The sequence below is a fragment of the Stylophora pistillata genome, chromosome 1, assembly GCF_964205215.1.
Source record: "Stylophora pistillata chromosome 1, jaStyPist1.2, whole genome shotgun sequence".
Taxonomy (NCBI): domain Eukaryota; kingdom Metazoa; phylum Cnidaria; class Anthozoa; order Scleractinia; family Pocilloporidae; genus Stylophora; species Stylophora pistillata.
Genome location: NC_142519.1, coordinates 20,382,236 through 20,404,094, shown reverse-complemented (window position 1 = coordinate 20,404,094; position 21,859 = coordinate 20,382,236). Strand labels below are relative to the sequence as shown.

At 39.3% G+C, this 21,859-nt stretch overlaps 1 protein-coding gene across 3 annotated transcripts in view; it reads right to left on the bottom strand.

The window, feature by feature from the left end:
- Positions 1-15,016: 15,016 nt before the first annotated feature.
- LOC111340577 (short transient receptor potential channel 5) overlaps positions 15,017-21,859 on the bottom strand; it is a 41,747-nt gene continuing 34,904 nt past the window's right edge. For 2 of the 3 annotated variants that reach the window (XM_088743187.1, XM_088743193.1), the window contains exons 19-21: positions 19,696-19,861; positions 16,509-16,699; positions 15,017-16,071 (exon numbers count right to left, since the gene is read on the bottom strand). In XM_088743187.1, the coding sequence (XP_088599313.1) occupies positions 15,871-16,071; positions 16,509-16,699; positions 19,696-19,861 (558 nt within the window). In that variant the 3' untranslated portion in view covers positions 15,017-15,870. The remainder of the gene's footprint in view (positions 16,072-16,508; positions 16,700-19,695; positions 19,862-21,859) is intronic. The other variant, XR_015994658.1, reaches the window with a different exon arrangement.

Here is a 21,859-nt window from a genome sequence, read left to right as displayed (position 1 = left end):
TCACTTAGCAGGAACATTTTTCACACTACAGTGGTAGTTTGGAAAATTTGGAATACCGGAATTCAGAACCGGAACCGGAATACTCGGAATACCCGGAATTCCCGGAATGACCGAAGAATAATAAGTTTTAAAAAGATAAAAGTATATTAAGAAATAAATAAGAATATTGATGATTAAAAATTAATGGTAAATTCACAACTTAATTGAATAACTTAATACGAAATTTTTCTCTGAGAGTCCCAAAAAAAAAAGACATACCGGCACTGTTCATGGAGATACACGTATTAAAATTTAAAAAGGTCTGCGTCAGGCCAGTAGCCCATACAGCCTAAGCGACGAAATATTTGTACTCTCTCTTCCTCATGGATGGGATGCAAGTCCATCTCATGGTTACTCCCCCTTTTAAATTCGCCTCTACCCATTTACACACCTGTAGGATGTCAAGGGCGCCATGACCATTAGGCCGCCACGCTTTTTCAACCGGAACCATTGCAGAAGATTAAACAAATGCAATATTTCCGATTAGTTTTATAGTTCGAATGTAAAAAGCTCCGAACTATTACAATATTATACTCTACCTTGAATAACTGTTAACCACACATTGGGAGCTATCAAAGCAGCTACCATAAAGACCAGCCGTCTACTGTTAAAATTGAGAGATCGTCAGTTACTCGACACCTTTTCGCGTTTATTATATATACCTTGAATATATACCTTCTAATATAAACCTTGTACTGATGGATTCTTCTTTTTTTTAATTCTAATACGTGTATCTCCATGAACAGTCCCGGTAAGTGTCTTTTTTATTTAGGACCCTCAGAGAAAAATTTCGTATTAAATTATTTAATTAAGTTGTCAATTTACCATCAATTTTTAATCATCAATATTCTTATTTATTTCGTTATTTATTTACTTTTATTTTTTTTAAATTTATTATTTTTCGGTCACTCCGGGAATTCCGGGTATTCCGGGTATTCCAAGTATTCCGGTTCCGGTTCCGAATTCCGGCATTCCATATTTTCCAAACTACCTTACAACACATTTTACGTCAGTAATATCGTAGTATCGATGCTTTAAAACAATGAGGGAGGAAAAAAAACACAATTAGTTCAATTAGTTAGTTAGCCTAGTTGCTCTAAATACATCCAAAGAACCGAAATTTAAAGACCAGTTTCCAATAAAAATCAATAGAATGGCCAAGTGGGATCCTGTAACAACGCCAATGAATTTTCCTATAGTTGCAGACCCTCTTATTGTCTCGCATGGCAACGATGTTAACCATTATCAAAATCAATATCACAGCCAACGTTATTACTGACAGCTTTCCATCGATCATGGTGTTCCAATTGAACGCATCATCTCAGTGATATACTTATCATTTCATGATCTCCTCCACATTGTGACTGACGTTTCAAAACCCGTGCGGAAGTCATCATCAGAGTCAAGTGGTGGCTTCCGCACAGGTTGTCGAAACGTCAGTCACCCCCACCGACAACAGTCACGTCCTTCTCAGGACTACACTTACCCGGACGACCACACTACACTTTCACATGTTACCCCCGGATTCAAACAATTTATATATATGTTGGGTTAGAGAAATACCAACGCTATGCTTTCGTCCCTGCAAGCCTGTTTCGTGATTGCTCACTCAATCATCTTTTTTTATACTATACAAATTTGCATAAGAGGCGTGCCCGTAAATTTAAGTGCTTTGTTCAGTTATTGCGTAATGACGCTTTGTTTCTGTGGCGGCATAAGGGCAGAAGTTCATAATGTTTATTGAGTGATGATAATTCAGGTCGGCAGATGAGTAGTTTTTCTTTTAGGCAGAGGTTGCTTCTTTTACTTGCGCTGTTGTAGGGTAATATACGTATATATATGTAGATACAAGACTACACTTTCATCCCTACAAACCTGTTTCGTGATTGCTCACTCATCAGGGGATTTTATTTCGAATCATTCCATAGTATTCTAAGACTTCTAATAAAGCAGTTGTGTATAGCACTTAGTCTGTACACGCGTTACTCTATAGTAGTGTATTGAGCTCTAATACACAACAAAACTCCGTCACGCATTCTTTGGTGGTTCTCCAAAGTAGGTGAATTTAATCTCTTTTTAAAGGCGCTTGAAAAAATACTGTTGACGTAACAGTTCAAGAAGCAGCCATCTTCAAAGACATATTGCTCTTATGCTATGACCTTTGCCAACTCATTCACCAACAACAGTCTCCGAGCGAAAATCATTCTTTTAATAACATAGTAAAATTCTCAGCCCCAAGGTCAAACTAGACACGAGCAGACAAGATAAAAAATATAATGGAGAGTGTGTTCGAGTGAAACGTACTCTTCAGTTTGTCAGGTGTTGTTCCGACGTATTATGATGTAGTCACGTGCACGCATGCGCCGTTCGGTTAGTGACCACTAGGTTTTTTGACTGGCTTTTCCTCCATGTTTGTTGTGAGCTTTTACAGTCGGTTTTTCTTTAAATAAAGGCTCAAATGTTTTTCAAATTGCAATCCGGCTGAACAGGTGTAAAACGGATACATTTTTATTTAAGTTGTTTCGAATGCAATGTTGGCGAGTAGGAGATGATTGGAAAATCTCATAACGTAAATTGCCGTTTTGAAGACCCGGGCTTATATCCGAGGGAGCCCGTAACCGGAACAAAAAAAGAACTTCAGAACAAGCTATAGAAATGCTGATCAAATAAGGTTTTACCAACTTTACTGGTTTTTAATTGAACTTCAAGACCATTAAACCACTAGACTCCTCCAACCATATATCGTAGAGCTTGTGGAACATCATCACGACATATCTCTTCAGTGAAATATTGCTGCAGCGATTTCTCGCTGAGCCAGGGATGAGTCATTGCGATATACCGTTCAAGCTAAAATTTCCCTTGAGTGAGTTTTCATATGGCGAAAATTAAATGGTTATCTACTATATCTCGTTCAAGCGAAATAATTATATGATATTTCAAATTGCTCTTCCTGTCTACATACATATTTTATCCTATTTTAGTGAGTAATCAACAACACTTCTACACGTGCGTGATCAAACAAATATATTTAGACACAATAACTTTAAATAAGCAGAGTTAAATAAAAAAAAGGTTTAAAACGTAGTTTACAAAGTTTTTTAAACATGATCGGAAATCGATCTATCAACGGACTTTGTTGCTGTACGAGTGCAACAAGCGAATAATGAACAACACTTCTGCACGCGTAATCAAGCATGAATTAAAGAGATTTAGACTCATTGGCTTTTTAATTAATTACGAGAAGATTATAAGGACATTTTATACTTTACAGGGTAATACGCTGTGGCTGGTTTTCAAACACGATCGAAAATCGATGTAACAATGGACTTTGTTTGACTTTGTTGTGCTGTGTGAGTGCAACAAGTGAATAATGGACAATACTTGTACACACGTAGTCAAATTTACATATTTGATAAAAAGGTCTAAGGGGTAATTCATACTCTGTAGCGCAAAAGCCCTGCATGGGTTTCAAAGTTTTTCAAATCGATCGAGCAACGAACTTTGTGTTTATTTTCTATTCGAGTGCAATAAGTGAATAATGAACAACACTTCTACACCCGTAATCAAACAAATATATTAAGACTCAATGGCTCTTTGATTAACTACGCGAAGATCATAAGGGAATTTTATACTCCGCAGGGTAAACAGCCGTGGGTGGTTTTCAAACAAGTATCACTGATATATCGCGATAATCGCGATATTCGGCGTTTATCGTTTACATTACTTTGCACAGTGCCGCATATGTGTATGTATGTATGTTAAATTTTATCTATGTTTGTATGTATCAATCAAAACCTCAGTTACACGAGGGACCTGCACAGATGTGAGGCTATGAGATTAACACAGACAAACACAGCTACACTAAAAACACAATTGGCAGAGAAAGACGAGGGTTTTTTTCGTTTGCTTGCTTTTTTACGGGCGGAAATCATTAGTAAGCCTAGACTTTGGGTACTCGACCCAGGCCTTTTTTTTTAGGTGCGGCGTCGGTGGGGGTAGCAAGGTAATTTGGTTTTATCAACTGAACATAATGTAAAATGGCCACCGTAATTAGTTTGAATACTGACGTTTTCGAGCGTTACCCCTCGTCAGAGCGAATGGAGGAATTGTGGGTTGTGCGTGTGTTTATATGCAGAAACTCCAGCTATGACATTGGTGGGAAGATGCTAAAATATAGATTAAAGTGTACAGCGACTAGTTTTGATGCGTCCTTATAATTCCTTTCTACGTCGCGAAGGTGTTCTCAGAATCGGTCAGCAAGTCGTCTTCCCGTTTCGCCAATGTATATCTTTTTGCAGTAAGTGCAAGTTATGCAATAGATGACATTGGCGGAGGTGCACGTGAAGTGATCAGCAATCTGAATGGACAGTTTGGGTCCCCATATTTTCTCAACGTTGTGAATGAAAGGACAGGTTTTGCATCATGCGCGAGCGCATTTAAAAGTTCCGGATTGGTCATTAGTTCGAAGTGAACTTCTGACCAAGGAGTTGCCTATGTTTTTGTCGCGTTCGAATGGAACAGGTAGAGGTTGCGAGAAGATAGTGCCAGTCTCTGGATCGTTTTTGAGTAATTTAAGGTTTTTGAGAAAAATGGATTTAATTGCGTGGTTGTGAGGGTGAAATGTGAGAGTGAGTGGAATACGGTCGGAATTTTCCTTCTGTGACGTATTTGGTGCCGACTGTCGATCGATAAGTTGGGTGCGGTGGTGACCCGCTTGAACGACAGAAACAAGGTAACCACGTTTTTTACATAAACAACGAAGTCTAAAAAACTGAGAAAAGGGAATGGAATTCTTGACATGAGATGGATGCGAAAATGAATACAACAAGAAACTATGTGAGTCTGTAGGTTTGTAATATACACTAGTGCATAAGCCGTTGTCTTCGATTGAAACTTTGATGTCTAAAAAGAATGAAGAATTGTCAGAAATTTCCCCGGTATACTTTAGAGCCGGGTGAAAGCACTTGACTGCAGTTACAAATTTGAGTTAGCTTCTCTCTGGTAAAGGAGGTAGCGCCGATACAATCGTCAATGCAGCGACCGTAGAGTTCAAGTTTGGGGCCGTTGTATTGACTGAAAAATTGGTGTTCGACAAAACCTACAAAAAGATTGGCATAGCGGGGTCCCATTTTGGTGCCAATGGCTAAGACACTCGGTTACTTTTTTATAATAGCTTAGTGCTGCCTATTTTTGATTATGCTGATTTATTCTGGGGTGACAAGGACAATGTCACACTAATGAAGGACTTGCAAATTCTGCAAAACAACGCAGCTAAGTTGATATTAGATAGATCAGTTCACTCCTCATCCACTGATACATTAACAGTCTTGAGATGGCTAAATCTTGATGAGTTGATATTAGATAGATCACTTCACTCCTCATCCACTGATGCATTAACAGTCTTGAGAGGGCTAAATCTTGATGAACGTAGGAAATGTCATCGATATATATATGCATACAAGTGTATTAATGGCGAAATTAATCATTCTTTGGACACTGTAAGAAAGAGTGATATGCACTCCTACAATACGCGCAATAACGATACTATAAAGCTCCCCAAAATCAAATAAAATTGGGGAAAACATCGTTCGCGGTATCACTGTTTCAAAGACTTTAATGAGTTAGAGAGAACTGTAAGAAACTCAGTAAGTTTGCCAATTTTTAAGAATGTTTTTTTTTTCTGCTTTTTATAATGAAGTATTTTTTTAAATTAATTTTGCAGTGTATGTGTTGTAATCATTTTTATATTCCGATTATAGCTCAAATTTCTATATTTTAATTGTATTTTTGTATAATACACATCTAGTATTTAGGACCTCTATGTAAACCACTATCGTGATGGAGCTTCCTAATAAAAGATTGTTATTATTATTATTGTTTGGAAAGTTGTAACCGCCGGGGAATGAAAAAGCAATTGAGTGTAAGCACTAGTTCGGCTAGGCGAATCAGTGTTTCAGAACTAGTTTCCTTAACAGTGCGTTGACTAAAAAAATGTTTGAGGGCCAGAAGACCTTCGCCTTTGGGAATGACAGTATAAAGAGATGCAATATCCATTTTTGCTTAACGCTCTGTTAAGGGACCTAGTTCTGAAACACTACTGCGCCTAGTTACCATTCTCGTTACCATGTTCCCACCAATAGCGTAGCTACACTTTCTGCATATAAACACAAACACACGACCCAAAATTCTTCCTTTTTTTGCTAGCGGCCTTACGCAGTTTTCACACGACATTTTGTCATCGTGGTAAATAACACTTCTTTTGTCTCACGACGGTGGTCACCTCGGGTGTGAATCGCGACGTTTCGACTGCATACTGCTAGTCTTCTTCGGGTGATGTGGTCGATTGGATACACTTCACCCATGTACTGTTGGGCTCAGCTGTGATTGAATGAAATTCCACGGCTGTGGTCGGTGCAACCTCGGATCAGGTTCGCTCTGTGGTCCGCTGCCGCACGGCTATCCTGCTGCTGTGTTTATTAATCGTCGGCATCCAGTCTTTTGGGATTTCTATTCCACCTTTGCTGTTGATGTTGTCAGGGTGAAGTCTAGAGTGGATTGCCTCTTTCACCCTGCATATGTAGAGATAACGATCACATCAATAAACTTTACTTCGTATTGGGTATTCAGGGCGTGCTCTAGAAAGGCAGAAGTTAAGTCCTAAAGAGTCGACCGGATATCCCTAGACTTTGCGGCACTAACGAGGAATCCTGTAAATTACACGCGGAATTTTGCGAACCTGAGTGGTTCACAAACTTTTCGAGTGTTCTTCCAAATTCCAAATGGTTTATCAGCTGGTAAACCGATAGAAAGAGTGTTCACTGCTTTTATGACAGAAATATAGAAGAGGTTTGTCAAAGAGAACGATAAATTAATCCTATTTTGTGATCAAGTCACTGAGTCTCATGAAAACCGCCAAAAAGGATGATACACTAATCAAAGCAATAGAAACTGACAGCATGAAAATGCGATTTAAACATCGTCCAGCTATTTTGTTCACCAGCGGTCCTCTATTTTCCTCAACCAAATTGGTTTCTGTTGCCTCAGCTTGTATTAAAGCTCAAATTTAATGGAGTCCTGGGTAAAATTTACAGTAAGAGCTTAAAACGCTTGAAATTGGCAGACTATCAAACGAAAGCTAAAATCTCGGACAACAATTAGAATTGCCATAAATCTTGGGAGCACATTCACTTTTTTTAATTTTAAATATAAGATTTGATGATGTTAAAAAAAACAACATCTTTGTCGTTGTTTTTGACGTTCAAAGCGTCCTCTACGTTTCCTTTAAACCAAAGGCCCTTACCAAAATAAAATCTGGAAATTCGCCCCGTGCACGCCATTTTACAGGAAGGGAAGAAGTTTCAGTTTTCTATGGTTATGCTGGCAAAAATTGAATAGATTGTTCACCAATCAGAGCGCACATTGTGTCTAAGTTATATCATAGCAAGTAAAAACCAATAAAAATGTGTGTATAATTCGGCTTTTCAAACAATACAAAACAACTGACGAGGGACTGTTGAATTAATGTGGTAGCATGTTATTGGTATTAGTGACCTGTATACACTCAGGGCTGGAAATCCTAGTAGTTTCCGTTCAAAATAAAGTGATCATAGTCGAACGCTAGAGAGAACCGAACATAGTCATCATCATCATCATCATCATCATCATTATCATCATCATAGTTTATTTAATAAAGAAGGTTGAGGGATAGGCAAGACATTACGTCCTGATGTGGACCTGCACCAATTAAACTATCAATTAATAAAAACCTAATAAGTGAATAAACCGAAAATGGGTATGTAAATAATGACAATTGAAAGAAATAAATATTAATAACAATACGGAGTAAATGTTAAAAGTATTTAAAGTCAACAGATTTGTTGGAAACGCTGCAGGAAGCTTTAGCAAAACTGATAGATTTCAGAGTTCTCTTATTTTCCCTGAGTTTTCTCTTGAAAGAAGTTAAGTTTGAACAGTTCTTGATGTCTTCAGGAAGGAGGTTCCAGGATAGTGCAGCTCTGTGCTTAAATAAAGATCTTCCTATTTCTGTTCTTGGTCTATGAACCCTAATTTTTAAGGATTTTCTTAAGTCATAAGGAGTCTCGGATTTCACTATTAAGTCATTTAGAGGCTCGATGCTATTTCCATGATAGATATTGTACGTAATAACTAAAAGTCTCCTAATGTAAAATGAAACAATAGAGTTCCAGTGTGGAGCGTTCATGATGTCATCTCTGTGGATGCTATGGGGTAGGTTGTAAATAATTCTAGTAGTTCTTAAATGAATTCAATCAATATCATCCATCAAGGTTGAAGAACAAGACCCCCAGACTACAATTCCGTACAAAACGCTAGGGATAATAGTTTTATAATAAATGTTTTCTAAGGTTGGTATCGGTAAAAACTTTATCCGACTCAGTACTGCGACTTTGTTGCTGAATGACTTACAAACGTTCTTTATGTGCTCCTGCCGTGACAGCTTGCTGTCAATTGTCACCCCAAGACATTTAGATGATGATTTGTACCCAATAAAGCTATTACCAAAGGCCAAACGTGGCAGGGGGTCAATAAAGTTCTGGCTAAAAATTATCAGGGCTTCAGATCTCGATTCGTTGGCGATTAATCTGTTAGATTGACACCAGGTGTGCAGCTGGTCTAGTACAGACTGGAGTGTTAAGATGATATCATCGATGTTAATTCCAGTTGTAAAAATAGTGGTATCATCGGCAAACATAAATAATTCACCACTAGTTATTGATTCTGGAAGATTGTTGACAAATATTGAAAATAATTTGGGCCCTAGTATTGAGCCTTGGGGAACTCCATGTGCGATGGTTTTGGGCTCGGATTGACATCCTGATATTTGGACAAATTGCTTACGTGCAGACATGTAATCGGTAAGCCACGAAAGCAAATCGCCAGATATCCCAATGGCCTTTAGCTTCTCTAGAAGGATGGTATGGTTCACTGTGTCGAATGCTTTTCGAAAGTCAATAAAAAGCACGCCTACTTTCAGGCCCTTGTCTAGCGCATTTTTCCAGGTCTCTGTTAGGTGAAGTAAGAGGCTTTCAGTTGAATAATTTTTGCAAAAACCCCACTGTCTATGAGATAACAAGCCTTGTGTGTCCAAATGGTTGTTCAAGGTATCACTGACAACATCTTCTAAGATTTTCCCAGGGATACTGAGGAGGGAGATAGGTCTGTAGTTGTTCACTTCTGTTGGTGAGCCTTTCTTAAATATGGGGTTGACACGTGATAATTTCCAACTTGAAGGGAAAGATGCATCACATATACTCTTCCTGAAGATTGGTAAAAGACTGTGGATAACAGGGTCACCAATCATGGAGAGGACCCTGGGGGATACTTGGTCTGGACCAGTAGCCTTCTTGGGGTTAGCAGCTTTAGTCAGTTTGTTTTTTACTAGTTCCCAGCTCATGTCAGTTTTGTCCCTGGTAGGAGTGACTCTAGTGAGAAAAAGGTTTTTACAGATGACAAGTTCACAGGGTCAAGTCGCTTAGTGAGATCTTTGCTGACATTCACAAAAAAGTCATTAAAATACTCTGTCTTTTCTAAGTCATGGGTTATTATCTCCTCGTTATGATCACAGATTGGACCGATGTTTTTAACTTTATGTTTCCTCAAGACTTGGTTGGTCAATTTCCAAAATTCATTAGAATCAGTAGCTTCATTGAATAATTTTTGCCAATAATCAGCTTCAGCACTCCTTAGTAGCTTCTTAACCTCATGTTGCTTCTGTTTGTAGAGACTCCATATTTCGGGGTCGCCTGATGACTTTGCCTTTTTAAGGAGCTTGTATCTTTTGTTCATTTCTTTCCCGATGGAGGTGTTGATACAAGGAAGAGACTTATCTCTCATTTTAGCATCTCGTGGGGGTAGGTGGTGATGTAGGATTTCATTGTATAGACATTGCCAAGCGTCTACACTGTCATCGATGTCGTCGAATAAACTAGTTGTATGCCGGGGAGCCCGGTCGAAGTCACTTCTAAGTTGCCTTGTGTCGAGCGATTTATAATTCCTAGTTGGGATAACTTTGGGTTTCGCATTACCTCTTGCAACTTTGAAGACTGCGAATATTAGGTGGTGGTCAGAGATACCCAGGTCGATGGAGCCAGAGGTTTGGATTTTTGAGGGTTGACTAGTGATCACGAGGTCAATGAGTGACTTGGAGTTAGCAGTAATACGAGTTGGGCTGTTAATAATGTTTTTTAGTCCACAACTACATAGAATCCCTCGTAGGCATTTTCCATATTCGGATTCCCTATTGTTAGGTTTGTGCAACATATCAGACTTGAAGTCGCCAACAAGGATTACATTTTTTCTTTTCAGCCAGATGTTAGCAATCAGGTCTCTGAAAGAGTCGAAAAAAGAGGAGTCATCAGGTGGTCTGTAGACACAGCCAACAAGGAAGGATTGGGATCTCATGGTGATGTTCAGCCATGACGCTTCTAAATTTGGTCTTTCCCAAGAAACAGAAGGGTATACAGTAAGATCTTCTTTGAAATATATCAGAACACCACCTCCACAGGAACCACGATCCCTCCTCACAAATTTATATCCAGAAATTCTGATCCAATCGTCTGACACGCTTGAGTTAAGGTGGGTCTCAGTAATACCAACAAGGTCAAACTTGATCTCATACAAGAGGTGCTGGACCTCACTCAGCTTGTTTATAAGGCCATTGATATTGAGATGACCAATCTTAAGGTTCTTATCGCCAACTGTTTGTTTAAGAACGAGAAAAGGATCTTCCTGGGATTCTGGGATTACTGTAGTCACACACGATCTAGTCGTTGAACTTGTTAATGGCTATTCCAGAAGGATAACTCATTTTTCCTTCTCCAGAACCCATGCCACCAATGCAGTACTGAAACACTCCATCCTTGTTGAAAACTTTTATAACATAATTCAGTCCGTAGAACCTTACTTGATGGTCAAAGGTGAACCATGAAGGATTATTCAGCACACGATCTTTGAACTAATCGGGGTTTTATCAAGTGGAGTTGATAACGTAAATTGGCCACCGCAAAGAGTTCTGAAAGCTGATGTTTCGAGCGTTAACCCTTCGTTAGAACGATCTCTGACCTTTGAAGTACTTGATCGATTTCATGCCGTCAGAGGAGACTGAAAAAACAACCCCATTATAGAGGTACGTGAAGAACAGGTCTAGCTTTGAAAAAAGCGTGGTAATCTTACTTGACCATTAATAAATAGCACTTTCAGCTTGTAGTTTACTAACCTGCGTACAGCGAGAAGGGTGCCCCTCCCGATTTTCTTTTAGAGGATAGGGGGCAGCTGTACACAAGCTAGTAAATATGTGAGATGCGACGTGTTTTCTGTTTTGCATGTGAACAAATCTTCTGCAACACTTCCTTCTAGCGTCATTATACAGCCTTTATTTTTGTGCAATGCTTCAAGGTTATTTCTATATCATTAGCCAAATTATCAGACTGTTTTTTTTTTCCGAGGTGGCGTGGCTGTGACTTTTGCAATTATCTTTACGTGATCTCAAATTACTTTTGAAGGGGCACGTATCGAACAATTTGCTGTGCGATATCTCTGGTGGCGTGAGTCGATATGGCCAGTATCGCAGCTTCTCAGTGGACTAATTTCTGTAACAGTGTCCTTGCTGTCTGGTCGGGTTCGTGGACATTTTGGGACGCCAATAGACGCACAGTTTGTCGATCCTTGAAGCCTTCAAGATCGTTTATAGCAGTGGACGAGGAGAAAACCATAAACAGACACGAAAACATATTTCAAGACAGTGAAGACGCAGACCACTGTTGGGACATTCTCAAAAAGGACACAGATGAATATGGAGTTTGTCACCCAGCTATCAAAATGTCGAGAGCTGCACTTTTTCCTAATGGAGGAGGTACACGGACAGTTAGAAATATCGGTGATCTTGGTTCCCAGCCTTTCGCTATCGAGATATTCCTGAGCGGTAAAAATTTTCGCTATGGTGTGATCGCTAGGTACAAGGAATCAAAGAAGCTGAATTCCTTCGGAACAATTCGAGAAAAGAAGGCTCATATCCAGGCTGAAATGTGGTCGTCCAACAAGGAATTGCAAGACGGCCTGCTTCTTTCAGATTTAAACAAGGAATTTATGGGCACAGAGAAAACCTTCGACGAGAATCTGCAGCTGCATGTTGTCTCTGAACACAAGTGGGACAAGGCGTATTGGCTCAACGCGCCGGAGGAACGAATGACGGAGCTGAAATCAAGACGTTTCTTCCCGACAATATTGGCTTGCGTTGTCCAAGTCAGTTGTCAAGCGACTCGTCCATCTTCCGAACATGCGTTTTATTTCCTGGCGACGAGAAAAACGTCGATAAAGAAGAAATGCAAAAGGCGGTGGTCACGTATGTTGATGGCATCTTAAACTCTGTAAAGCAAGGACTCTATTTCTGAGAGCTTTCCATCAATCCTGGTGTTCTGATTTAACGCACCATCTCAGTGATATGCGTATATTCCAACTTGTTAACTCATCTTGTGACATGTGACTCCATTACTCATATCTTCGTTTGCTCTCAAAGTAGTTTAGTGGACTTTATCTATTTTATAAAGGCACTGAGAAAGCAATGTAGGAGGAAGAAGAGAAAGTTATAACACCTCATAACGTAAACTGCCGCTTCTAAGCCCTGGGCTTACACAACTTCATAAGGGGTTTTAGGAGGGTGTATAAACAGAGGGGCTCATAGCCGAGACGGCTTATAACCGGAATAGAAAAAACCCTTAGAAACGAGCTATAGAAGCTCTGATCAAAATAGTTTTTGCCTTTCTGATGGTTCGAGTTTATTTCCTTCATTATTTACTGAGTTACAGAGCGGAGCCTAACCTCCCATACAAAGCTTTGTAATATGATCCTCTGATATTTCCAATATGGTGGTCTTACCATGTGGTTGCGGCGTTTTGAAGAGGAAAGTTCAAGTCTAGGTCCAAGTCCCTAATGCCAAGCTCTGCATACTAGAAAAATGGTAATTGAAATACAAAGCCTTCCCCAATAACTTGAGGCCACTGAATTTTTGATTTGCATTTTATATTTTTGTATTTTAAGAATTAGAAAAACTTTTTCAGAGGGTACAAATCTCTGTCAATCGCAACTCATTCTCTAATTTCTTTTTGACTATTCCTTGCTTCCATTTGCCTAAAAAGTACAATTTATTATTCCCTATAGATAAGACTATTTATGAGTGTATCGTACCTCAGCGCACCTCTTACTATTTCTCCGAAAACTGTTTTTGAAGTTGACGGCTTTTGCTTTGCGAAGCTTGGTATTTTGACTGTTTGCTCGCGCGAAGTCAGTAATATAGCCTTACAGTAGAGGAGAAATTGTGACAGATTTGACTAAAAGTTACTAATAACCGATTTAACATAAGCAGCAGTGAGCAAAAGAAAGCATTTTGGAATTACAGGGAATTCCCCAATTAAGACAGCCCCGAAAAAAGTTCAAACGTACCAGCGGAAGGCAACGTCCATAAAAGACCAGCTTGAAGGAGCTTGTTTTCTAGTGCAAGCAGCTCCTCTAGTAATACCATCCAACCCGAAGAACGGTCAGGAGGAGAAACGTCAGCATACATCGTTTTAAACGCCAGCATTGGTCGAATATGTAGCCCTGTGTTGGGGAGGATCACACACCAATGGCTGGCCAATTATTTATATTTATAATAAATGTTTTTGGCAAGTTTCTGCTAAGCCAATTGTGGATACCACTTCGACAGCCTGATTTTGTTAATTAATATTTAATTTCTGTTCTCTTTTCCCCTTTATTTCCAATGCGGTAAATGGTTTTATTTCCAATGCTACACCTTTTACCAAAAGTTCTTCCCAACTTCTAAGATTAAAAGTTAGAAGAGTTCCATAAAATTTTAACACCTCGATCCGCTACTCGCAAAATTGTAGCACCTCAGCTGCTCGCAAAACTTTAACTCCTCAGCTGTTCTTGGGTAATCGGCCTCTAGTTTTTAAATGTTGGACGAAACTCTAGTCCACAACTATGAGCTTATGTGATAATTTCGGTCTTCTCGTCTGTCTCGTCTAATCTTCCTCTTGTTCAGCGATCTTTGCTATAAGAGCTGGAAATTCATCAAAGACGACAAACTGTTTACGCCGCTGCAAATATGTAGTTGCAATGCCGAAATAATTGTTGTCATATTAAAATCGGAATAGAGAAATTCAACCTTTACATCTAGTTAGAGCGAGTCTGTTGTTTGTTATATTTGCATACTCTGGCTGTTATGAATGTTTTTTGTGTTGATCTGTTTCACATTCAATTTTTTTCGTTTACCAGTGTGGGGTTCTTTTTCTTTCCTTTTTTTTATAGACTCACGTGTTTGTTTCCACCTTTTTCAAAGCTCGCCCCCAAATCTTCTGGACATTGTATTCACTTAAACAGAAATATGTCATCTATTAGATTACCAAAAGTGTTGAAAAGTCTCCTGAGCACGGTCACGGCAAGATCTTCATGACTTAATATTACTTTTATCAATTAAATAATCCTCTTATTAGCAAAATCCCGCGGTGACAGCCGGAGATCATGATGTGGCGTATCGCCAAGAGGATAACAAACGATGCCTATCTCTGAAAAAAAATTGACCCACTGGCCGAAAAAAAAAAAAAAAAAAAAACAGCGAACTCGACAGTATTTTCAATTGAAAAACTTTAAAAGAGTTTAAAGGCATTGATAAAATGGCCAGCGAAAACTTCTCAGGTCGGCAGAAAGGCAAGCTCTATCATCGACAAATGAAAGCCCAGTGCAGAACAGATCCTCCTCTGAAACAAAACACGGCTTACGGCGATCTGCATCAAAGACGACTGAGTTAAAGGAGACGTAAATAAATGAAGTGACACTAATATTGATATTAAAGACTCCATTTGGGGTATCTTTGGCATTTCTTATACATGCTAAGAGTCATCTGGTGACCACACTGACTTCTACAAAAAGCAAAACAAATGTCCTGTTTTCTTCGACTTTTGTGGGTTTTAATTCAAGTACTTGTAATTGAGGTGTCCTGTGATTTTCAGAATGACAGAAGGCTTCTGGAGGATTACAACAGTAGGTTGTTTGTGTATGTTAACTTTCTTATCAATGGAATGTGCTTGAACTTCTACCTGGATATGAACCCTAGATGTTGTCAGAGCCTGAACTAGGATCGTGAAATAGCAGTTTCTAACATAGAGAGGTTTTTCTTGAAGGAAAGGTTAAAAAACTGTGATTGGGGTATACTGAAGCTGCGGCGATAATTTTATAACTCTAGTACAGCATGATTGAAAACACTTATAATTCTGATCGAATTCGATTTCTCTTTTTTTTTATAAACAGACATATTGATTACAAAGTTGACGAAAAGTATGATTTCATCGCGCTACTCAATGGCTAGATATTTTCTTGTATCGATCAACGTTTGAGCAAACCGTCCGAAAGAGAGCCTGTGGCAAAACCTGGCATTCTAAATCTTTCCTCTCACACAACGATATACCTAGAAAAATGCTGCTTAACTGAAGAAAAATGGTAGCGTTCGCTCATTCGCCTGAGCTTTGCCAAACTAATGGATTCTATCGCCATTGCTGAAAAGGTCAATTTCAGTGGAGATCATTTTTAAGTTTTTTTTCGGACAAATGTTTTAACTTTTTCATTATCTATTTAATTGAAGGGCTTACTTTAGAATGTCGTTTCTCCGTCTCCACTATAAGAAAATGGAGTAATGACGAGCGCAGAATACTGAAATTGGAGCTGCAAGGGTGCAACTGATCAACTTCCTGATCCATCAAAGCGCGCGCAATGACATTATCACCTAAGGACTTAACTCAAATTTTAAGGCAGTTTCTTAAAACTTTTCCTGGAGCCTGCTTTCTCCTTTGCATCCCTCAAACCTCGAACTAGATATTTCAGTTCTGAAAACATCAACCTTTGCTCTTCAAGTTGTTTCTGAACAAGATCAATTCTCTTTTGTAGGTCTTCATTTGTTACTCGAATGGAAGGGTCTCTGTCACGTTCTCCATCACGGTGGCACATCTAAAACATGCGGAAATTCGAAAATAAATTGTTTAAATTTCAGACAAAATAGTAAGATAGCAATGATCATAGTTGTGAGCTACAATCTATCTTGTCCGAAATTATAAAATACAGATGTGCGCACTGAAAAATATATCAATGGAATGAAGTGAGATGTATGTGCTCTTCGGCTGGTTGCTCCGTATGATCAATCAGAGCACAGTCTGAAATGCATAACTTAACACTTTTTCCTGAATAGGGCAAAAAGTTTCATAGAGGTTTGCATTTGAAGAGAGGGGAGAGAGTAACCTCGCCACATGCTTCGAATTTGGCCACGAGCACAATCCCTTGAAGGTGCGTGTCGAGGTGTGATATGTCAGCAGATCACTAATAAAACCAAATCATTTACAGCTTTAATTCATAACCCATCGCCCTCCCCCTCTTCCTTTCGAACATACCTTTGCCAGCACTGTAATGCCTTTAAATCCCAACGAGACAAAGGGAATCAGTTTTTGCCCTGAGGTATACTTCAGTGAAGACCGCGCCACTTCTCTACCGTTTAGAAAGAACAACACAGGGATTTTGCCATTCTGGACTCTTTTAAAATCAACTTCACACGCAATGAGATCACCGCGGTAAGCCATGGCTCCTAAGTCATCGATTTAAGATGTTTCAGTGCATGGTGAAAGGAAAAAAGTTTAATTAAACACAAGGTAACATATAATCTAGCAATATTGTGTGCAATTAAATTTTTTTCTTTGCTCGTTCTTGATCGATGAACGACCCTTCCGTCTGATCTCTCCGGCTTAATCTCTCCAGTTATATCAATTTATACTAAGGCTGTTATTGACACCCATAATCCTAGCAGTTCCATTTGTTTTTATGAATCTCTTTGGCCTGTCATCTTTTTTTGGAGCAAAGGGTCCAGTTTTTTTTTTTTTTTTTTTTTTTCAGTTTCACACTCCAGGCACACGGATTTTAAAGCAACCTTGTCCAACACTCTATCATGGGCGTGAAACTTTCGATTTGAAAGTCATACCCTCAATGCTACGAACTGATTTTTCAGCTGACTACCAATCGCTGAACGCATAAATTCAAGATTTTGCTTCTCACTTTCAAGGCTATACACAATCAGTCCCCCACGTATATTCAAGATCTGATAACCCGCTACTTTCCGTCACGAAATCTACAATCATCAACTTCAATGCGTCTAAACGTTGTCAATCATAACTTAAAGTCCTATGGCTCTAGAGCCTTTGCGGTTTCTGCCCCTCAACTGTGGAACAAATTGCCTGCCCATATACGTTTTTGTGATAGTTTGAACTCTTTTAAATCTAAACTTAAAACAAGGAAGCCTTTAACTGCAAGGACTGTAAATTTTTTTTAATTACCGCTATTGATTCATACATATGTATATGTATGCATAAGTATATGTATGTATATTTGAGTATGCATTTTACCTACACGTTTTATATATTGTGAGGCGCCTAGAGCCCGACTGGATAGGCGCCATATTAATGCGCTATATAAATGTTTATTGTTTATTATTATTATTATTATTATTATTATTATTATTATTATAAGTAGTAGTGGTAGCATTAATCGTTTTCTTTGTGGAAGAGAAATTGATTGTTGGAAGGTTGGATTACGGAGGACGATAGAATCTTGAATGCATTTTCAAAGGCCATCAAATCCTGGTTAGAAGTGAACTGGAGGTTTCGCCTAATTGCAAGTTTGCCTCTTACCTCAATCGCGAGCCAGGCGGTCCCATGTAGTAAAACAGGTTCGCCCCCATCCTTACCAGTTCCCCTCATAATATTTCAACTCGTTTCCTTAAGGTATTACGTTTTCTGTCGAAATCATGATATATATCGATCAGCATGAGATTTCACAGCAAAACCATGAAAAAGATTGCTCAACATGCAAATTCAATTTGGCAGCCGAGTTAACTGCTGGCGCGCGACTACTGAAGAATGATACAAAGCCGAGTCATTACTATGGTCTTTATCTAACAGGGTTGACATCCCTTTCGCAAATTTACCATCCTTATTTACATCACCATTGCGCATAAGCATCATGTGTCAACATTCCTATCCCGAGAAGTTTGTCACCATAGACCTAGTTAAACGGCCTGGCCTGTCACAAGTCTCCCGTATAGCTCAGTGGTACAGCCTTCGAAGTTCTAGTCGGATGGTCGTATATGTTCTTCTCCTATTGGATACACCTGAAGTTCTTTTTTTCTCCGAGTATGCCTGTGTTATTCACTGAATAATACCTTCTTTCATTACTCCGTGTTAGTGTTCGTAGCAAATTTCAAAAACTGCTTTTATGAACAAACTGGACTAAAACGGCCTCTCCAGGAATCAAGCCATATTTTGAAGCAATTACCAACGTACGTATTTCGTAAATGAATAAACGAAGTCTTAGAAACTGAAACTTTTTTCAGTTTCTAAGACTTGGCCGTTTAAGTAGTGACGACTCTGATTTTTTCCACAAGCCAGAGTCAATGTGCCAGTTTTTCAAAAAAACGTGGTTACCCTGTTTCTGTCGTTCAAGCGGGTCACCACCGCGCTCAACTTATTGATCGACAGTCAGCACTAGAAACGTCACAGAAGGAAAATTCCGACCGCATTCCATTCACTCTCACATTTCACCCTCACAGCCCTCAGTTAAATCCATTATTCTTAAAAAACTTTAAGTTACTTCAAAACGATCCGGAGATTAGTACTATCTTTTCGCAACCTCCACTCGTTTCATTCAGACGCGACAAAAACATGGGCACACGATGCAAAACTTGTCCTTTATTCACAAGCTGAGAAAATATCCGGACCCAAACGATTCATTAAGATCACTCATCACTTCATGTGCACCTCCGCCAATGTCACCTATTGCGTAACTTGCACTTATTGCAAAAAAGATATACATCGGCGAAACAGGAAGGCGACTAGGGGACCGATTCCGAGAACACTGACCTTCGTGACTTAGAAAAGAACTAGAAGGACGCATTGAAACCAGTCGCTAATCTACCTAATCATTCAAAGTAGCATATGGCTACCAGCAGCCCTTTCTTACATTTAGGCAGCTTGGAAAGCCGTAAAATTCTTCAACAAAAGTTTATCCTTCAAATCGGCATTATTAACTCCATAGGTATCAATGAACGCTATTCATTCTACTATTTAATACGTCTTTTTCTCGTCACCATGTTCCCACCACTAGCGTAGCTTCACTTTCTGCATACAAACCCACACACAACCCACAGTTCCTCCATTTGCTCTGAGGAAGGGCTAACGCTCAGCTTTTTTAAGTCTTTACGGTGGCCAATTTACAATTTCAATTTAGTAATTATTTCGTATTTTGTTAATCATACTCTTGCATTGCGCCCGTTGTTTCAAAGATGGCGACTTTTCGTGCTTTTGAACTCAACTCGTGCCTCAGGGAAAAACTTTGATTTCGACTGAGAACTTTGTTCAGCCGTCAGAAAACGAGAGGAAAGATGAAGGAACGAAGTGGTAAAAATGGAGATGAACTCACCTTGGTTCAGGGGGGAAAACTCGCGAATATGCTCGGGAACGAACTTGTAATGTGGCGAAATCTGCGTAAACGCTGTAGTAAACAGGTGACACCTGTTATCAAGGTAGCCCATACCTTCGACTTCTCTTCCCCTCGAGGACACGCCTTCAAATATTTTCCCATCGTCCACGTGGTAACCAACTGTTCCAGGACGCCACCCGGGGAACTCGTGATGGTTATAATCCTCATACACCACACCCAATCCTATTAAACGCCTCTCCCCCGTCTCCTGAATAAGTACCTACAAAACAAAGAATATCCACTCGTTTCGTATCCACGGATGGTTCGTACTCTGTCGATTCGTACCCAAACTCAGTCGATTCGTACCCAGTTTAGGTTGACTTGTTCGTCACAATATTTAGATCAAATCTATCTATTCAATACATTAGAAATTGAAGTGTAAATAATTTCAACTTTAAGTAGCTTAGGTATATTGTAATGGGTAAATAGTGTCCCCAAGAATACACCACGCCCAATCCTATGAGACGCTTCTCCCCCGTTTCTTGAATAAGTACCTACAAAACAATAAATATCCACTCACGGATGGTTCGTACTCTATCGATCCGTACCCAAATTCAGTTGATTCGTACCTTGTTTGTGCGACTCGTACGTCTCAGTATCCAGTCTCCAGATTTCCTTTAATATAGTTACTTTATGGTCAAGTTTAGTGTTTTTTACTTGAACTGACAGTTTGAAATTATTTCGATATCTTATTTTAATTGTTAATATGGCCATTTCTTTGATAACTTATTAATTCTGGCCAGTGGCCACGCGAAGCTCGAGCAAGTAAGTCACTTCAGAGACGTTTACATCATTTCGAGAGTGTTGAAAGCCGTCTTGAGCCTCTATCGTAATTTAAAGGAGAAGATAAGGCTTTCGAGTGATTTGGAACAAGACTTTCTGTTAGGAAAAAGCATTAAAAAGTCTTCATTAACACATCATTGCTTTCCCAGGGATCAATAACTGTTCCATCCAAATTTGGGCTCAGCTCATGTGAGCTCGTGTGATCTCTACCGATTTGTAAAATTAGTGAACCTGCACGCAGTTTTACATTCTAAAAATTGGCAGTCGATGACTGCATGTAGCTTACTGCACCAGTTATTACTTAGAATACGGTATTTAACCGCCCTGAAACGACACCATAAACTACTCACAACTTAACATATTGCGCAACCAAAGGTGCAAGCTCCGCCATGAACGAAACAAATATATTATTAGTATAAATATAATATGCTAACATACCGACACCTGAACCACCCGTAACCGCCCCTACCTCCCTTACTAAGCAGATTTTTGTCCCCAAACTTCCTCTATCGCTAGGAGATCAACAAACTAATCAGAATCCTTTGTTTCCAAATATATTTTGATGGCTTTAGGGGGTACTAGAGGGGCATCATTCTATTCGTTCATCCTAAATGATCAAATATTTAAAAATATGGGCGACCCTAAAAGTCGGAATGGCGGAACGACGGAATGGCGGAAAATGACCCCAAATCCTAAAACACGGAACAGGAGAAAATTACCCCAACTCCTAAAACACGGAACGGCGGAAAATGACCCTAAATCCTACAACACGGAAAGGCGGGAAATGACTTCAAATTCTAAAATACGGAACGGCGGAAAATGACCCCAAATTCTAAAACACGGAACGGATGTCAGGGCATGTTGCACGAATTTTGTGCAAAGACACTCGAGCGCTTGGTTCATTCATCCCCACGACGATAACGCGCGTGACTAAAATTAAGTATTGTTAATTTTTTTTTCTTTTACTGAGTGGTATAAATAATAATGAACCATTATACATGAAAGATAGCTGTGTTTTCGCGTTTCAAACCTGTTTAGTTACCTTTTATTATGCTAAATTTGCCATGGGTTTTAGCCACGGCAGCATGTGAAAACTAACTTGCACAGCACGTGAAAACTAACTTTGTAAAATTAGTGAACCTCCACGCAGTTTTACATTTTAATCATGAAACCCTCAGTGTCTTGCAATATGCTATAAACTTTTGTAGCATCTCGGAGGAGTCACAAATTGGGCGGCCAGGTGCTACACGTCCTGGCTCCTTATACCCAGTGCCCGAGTCTAATATGCATTTCCAGTCTGTCCATTTCATTGAACTTCTGCCTTCCAAGACAATTTCCAAAGAAAAGGAAGCTGTCATGAAAGAGTGAATACAGCGCTGCAGACCAGCGAGACAGGCAAAGATCACAAACTACAAAGCAGTTGCACTCCCCCCAG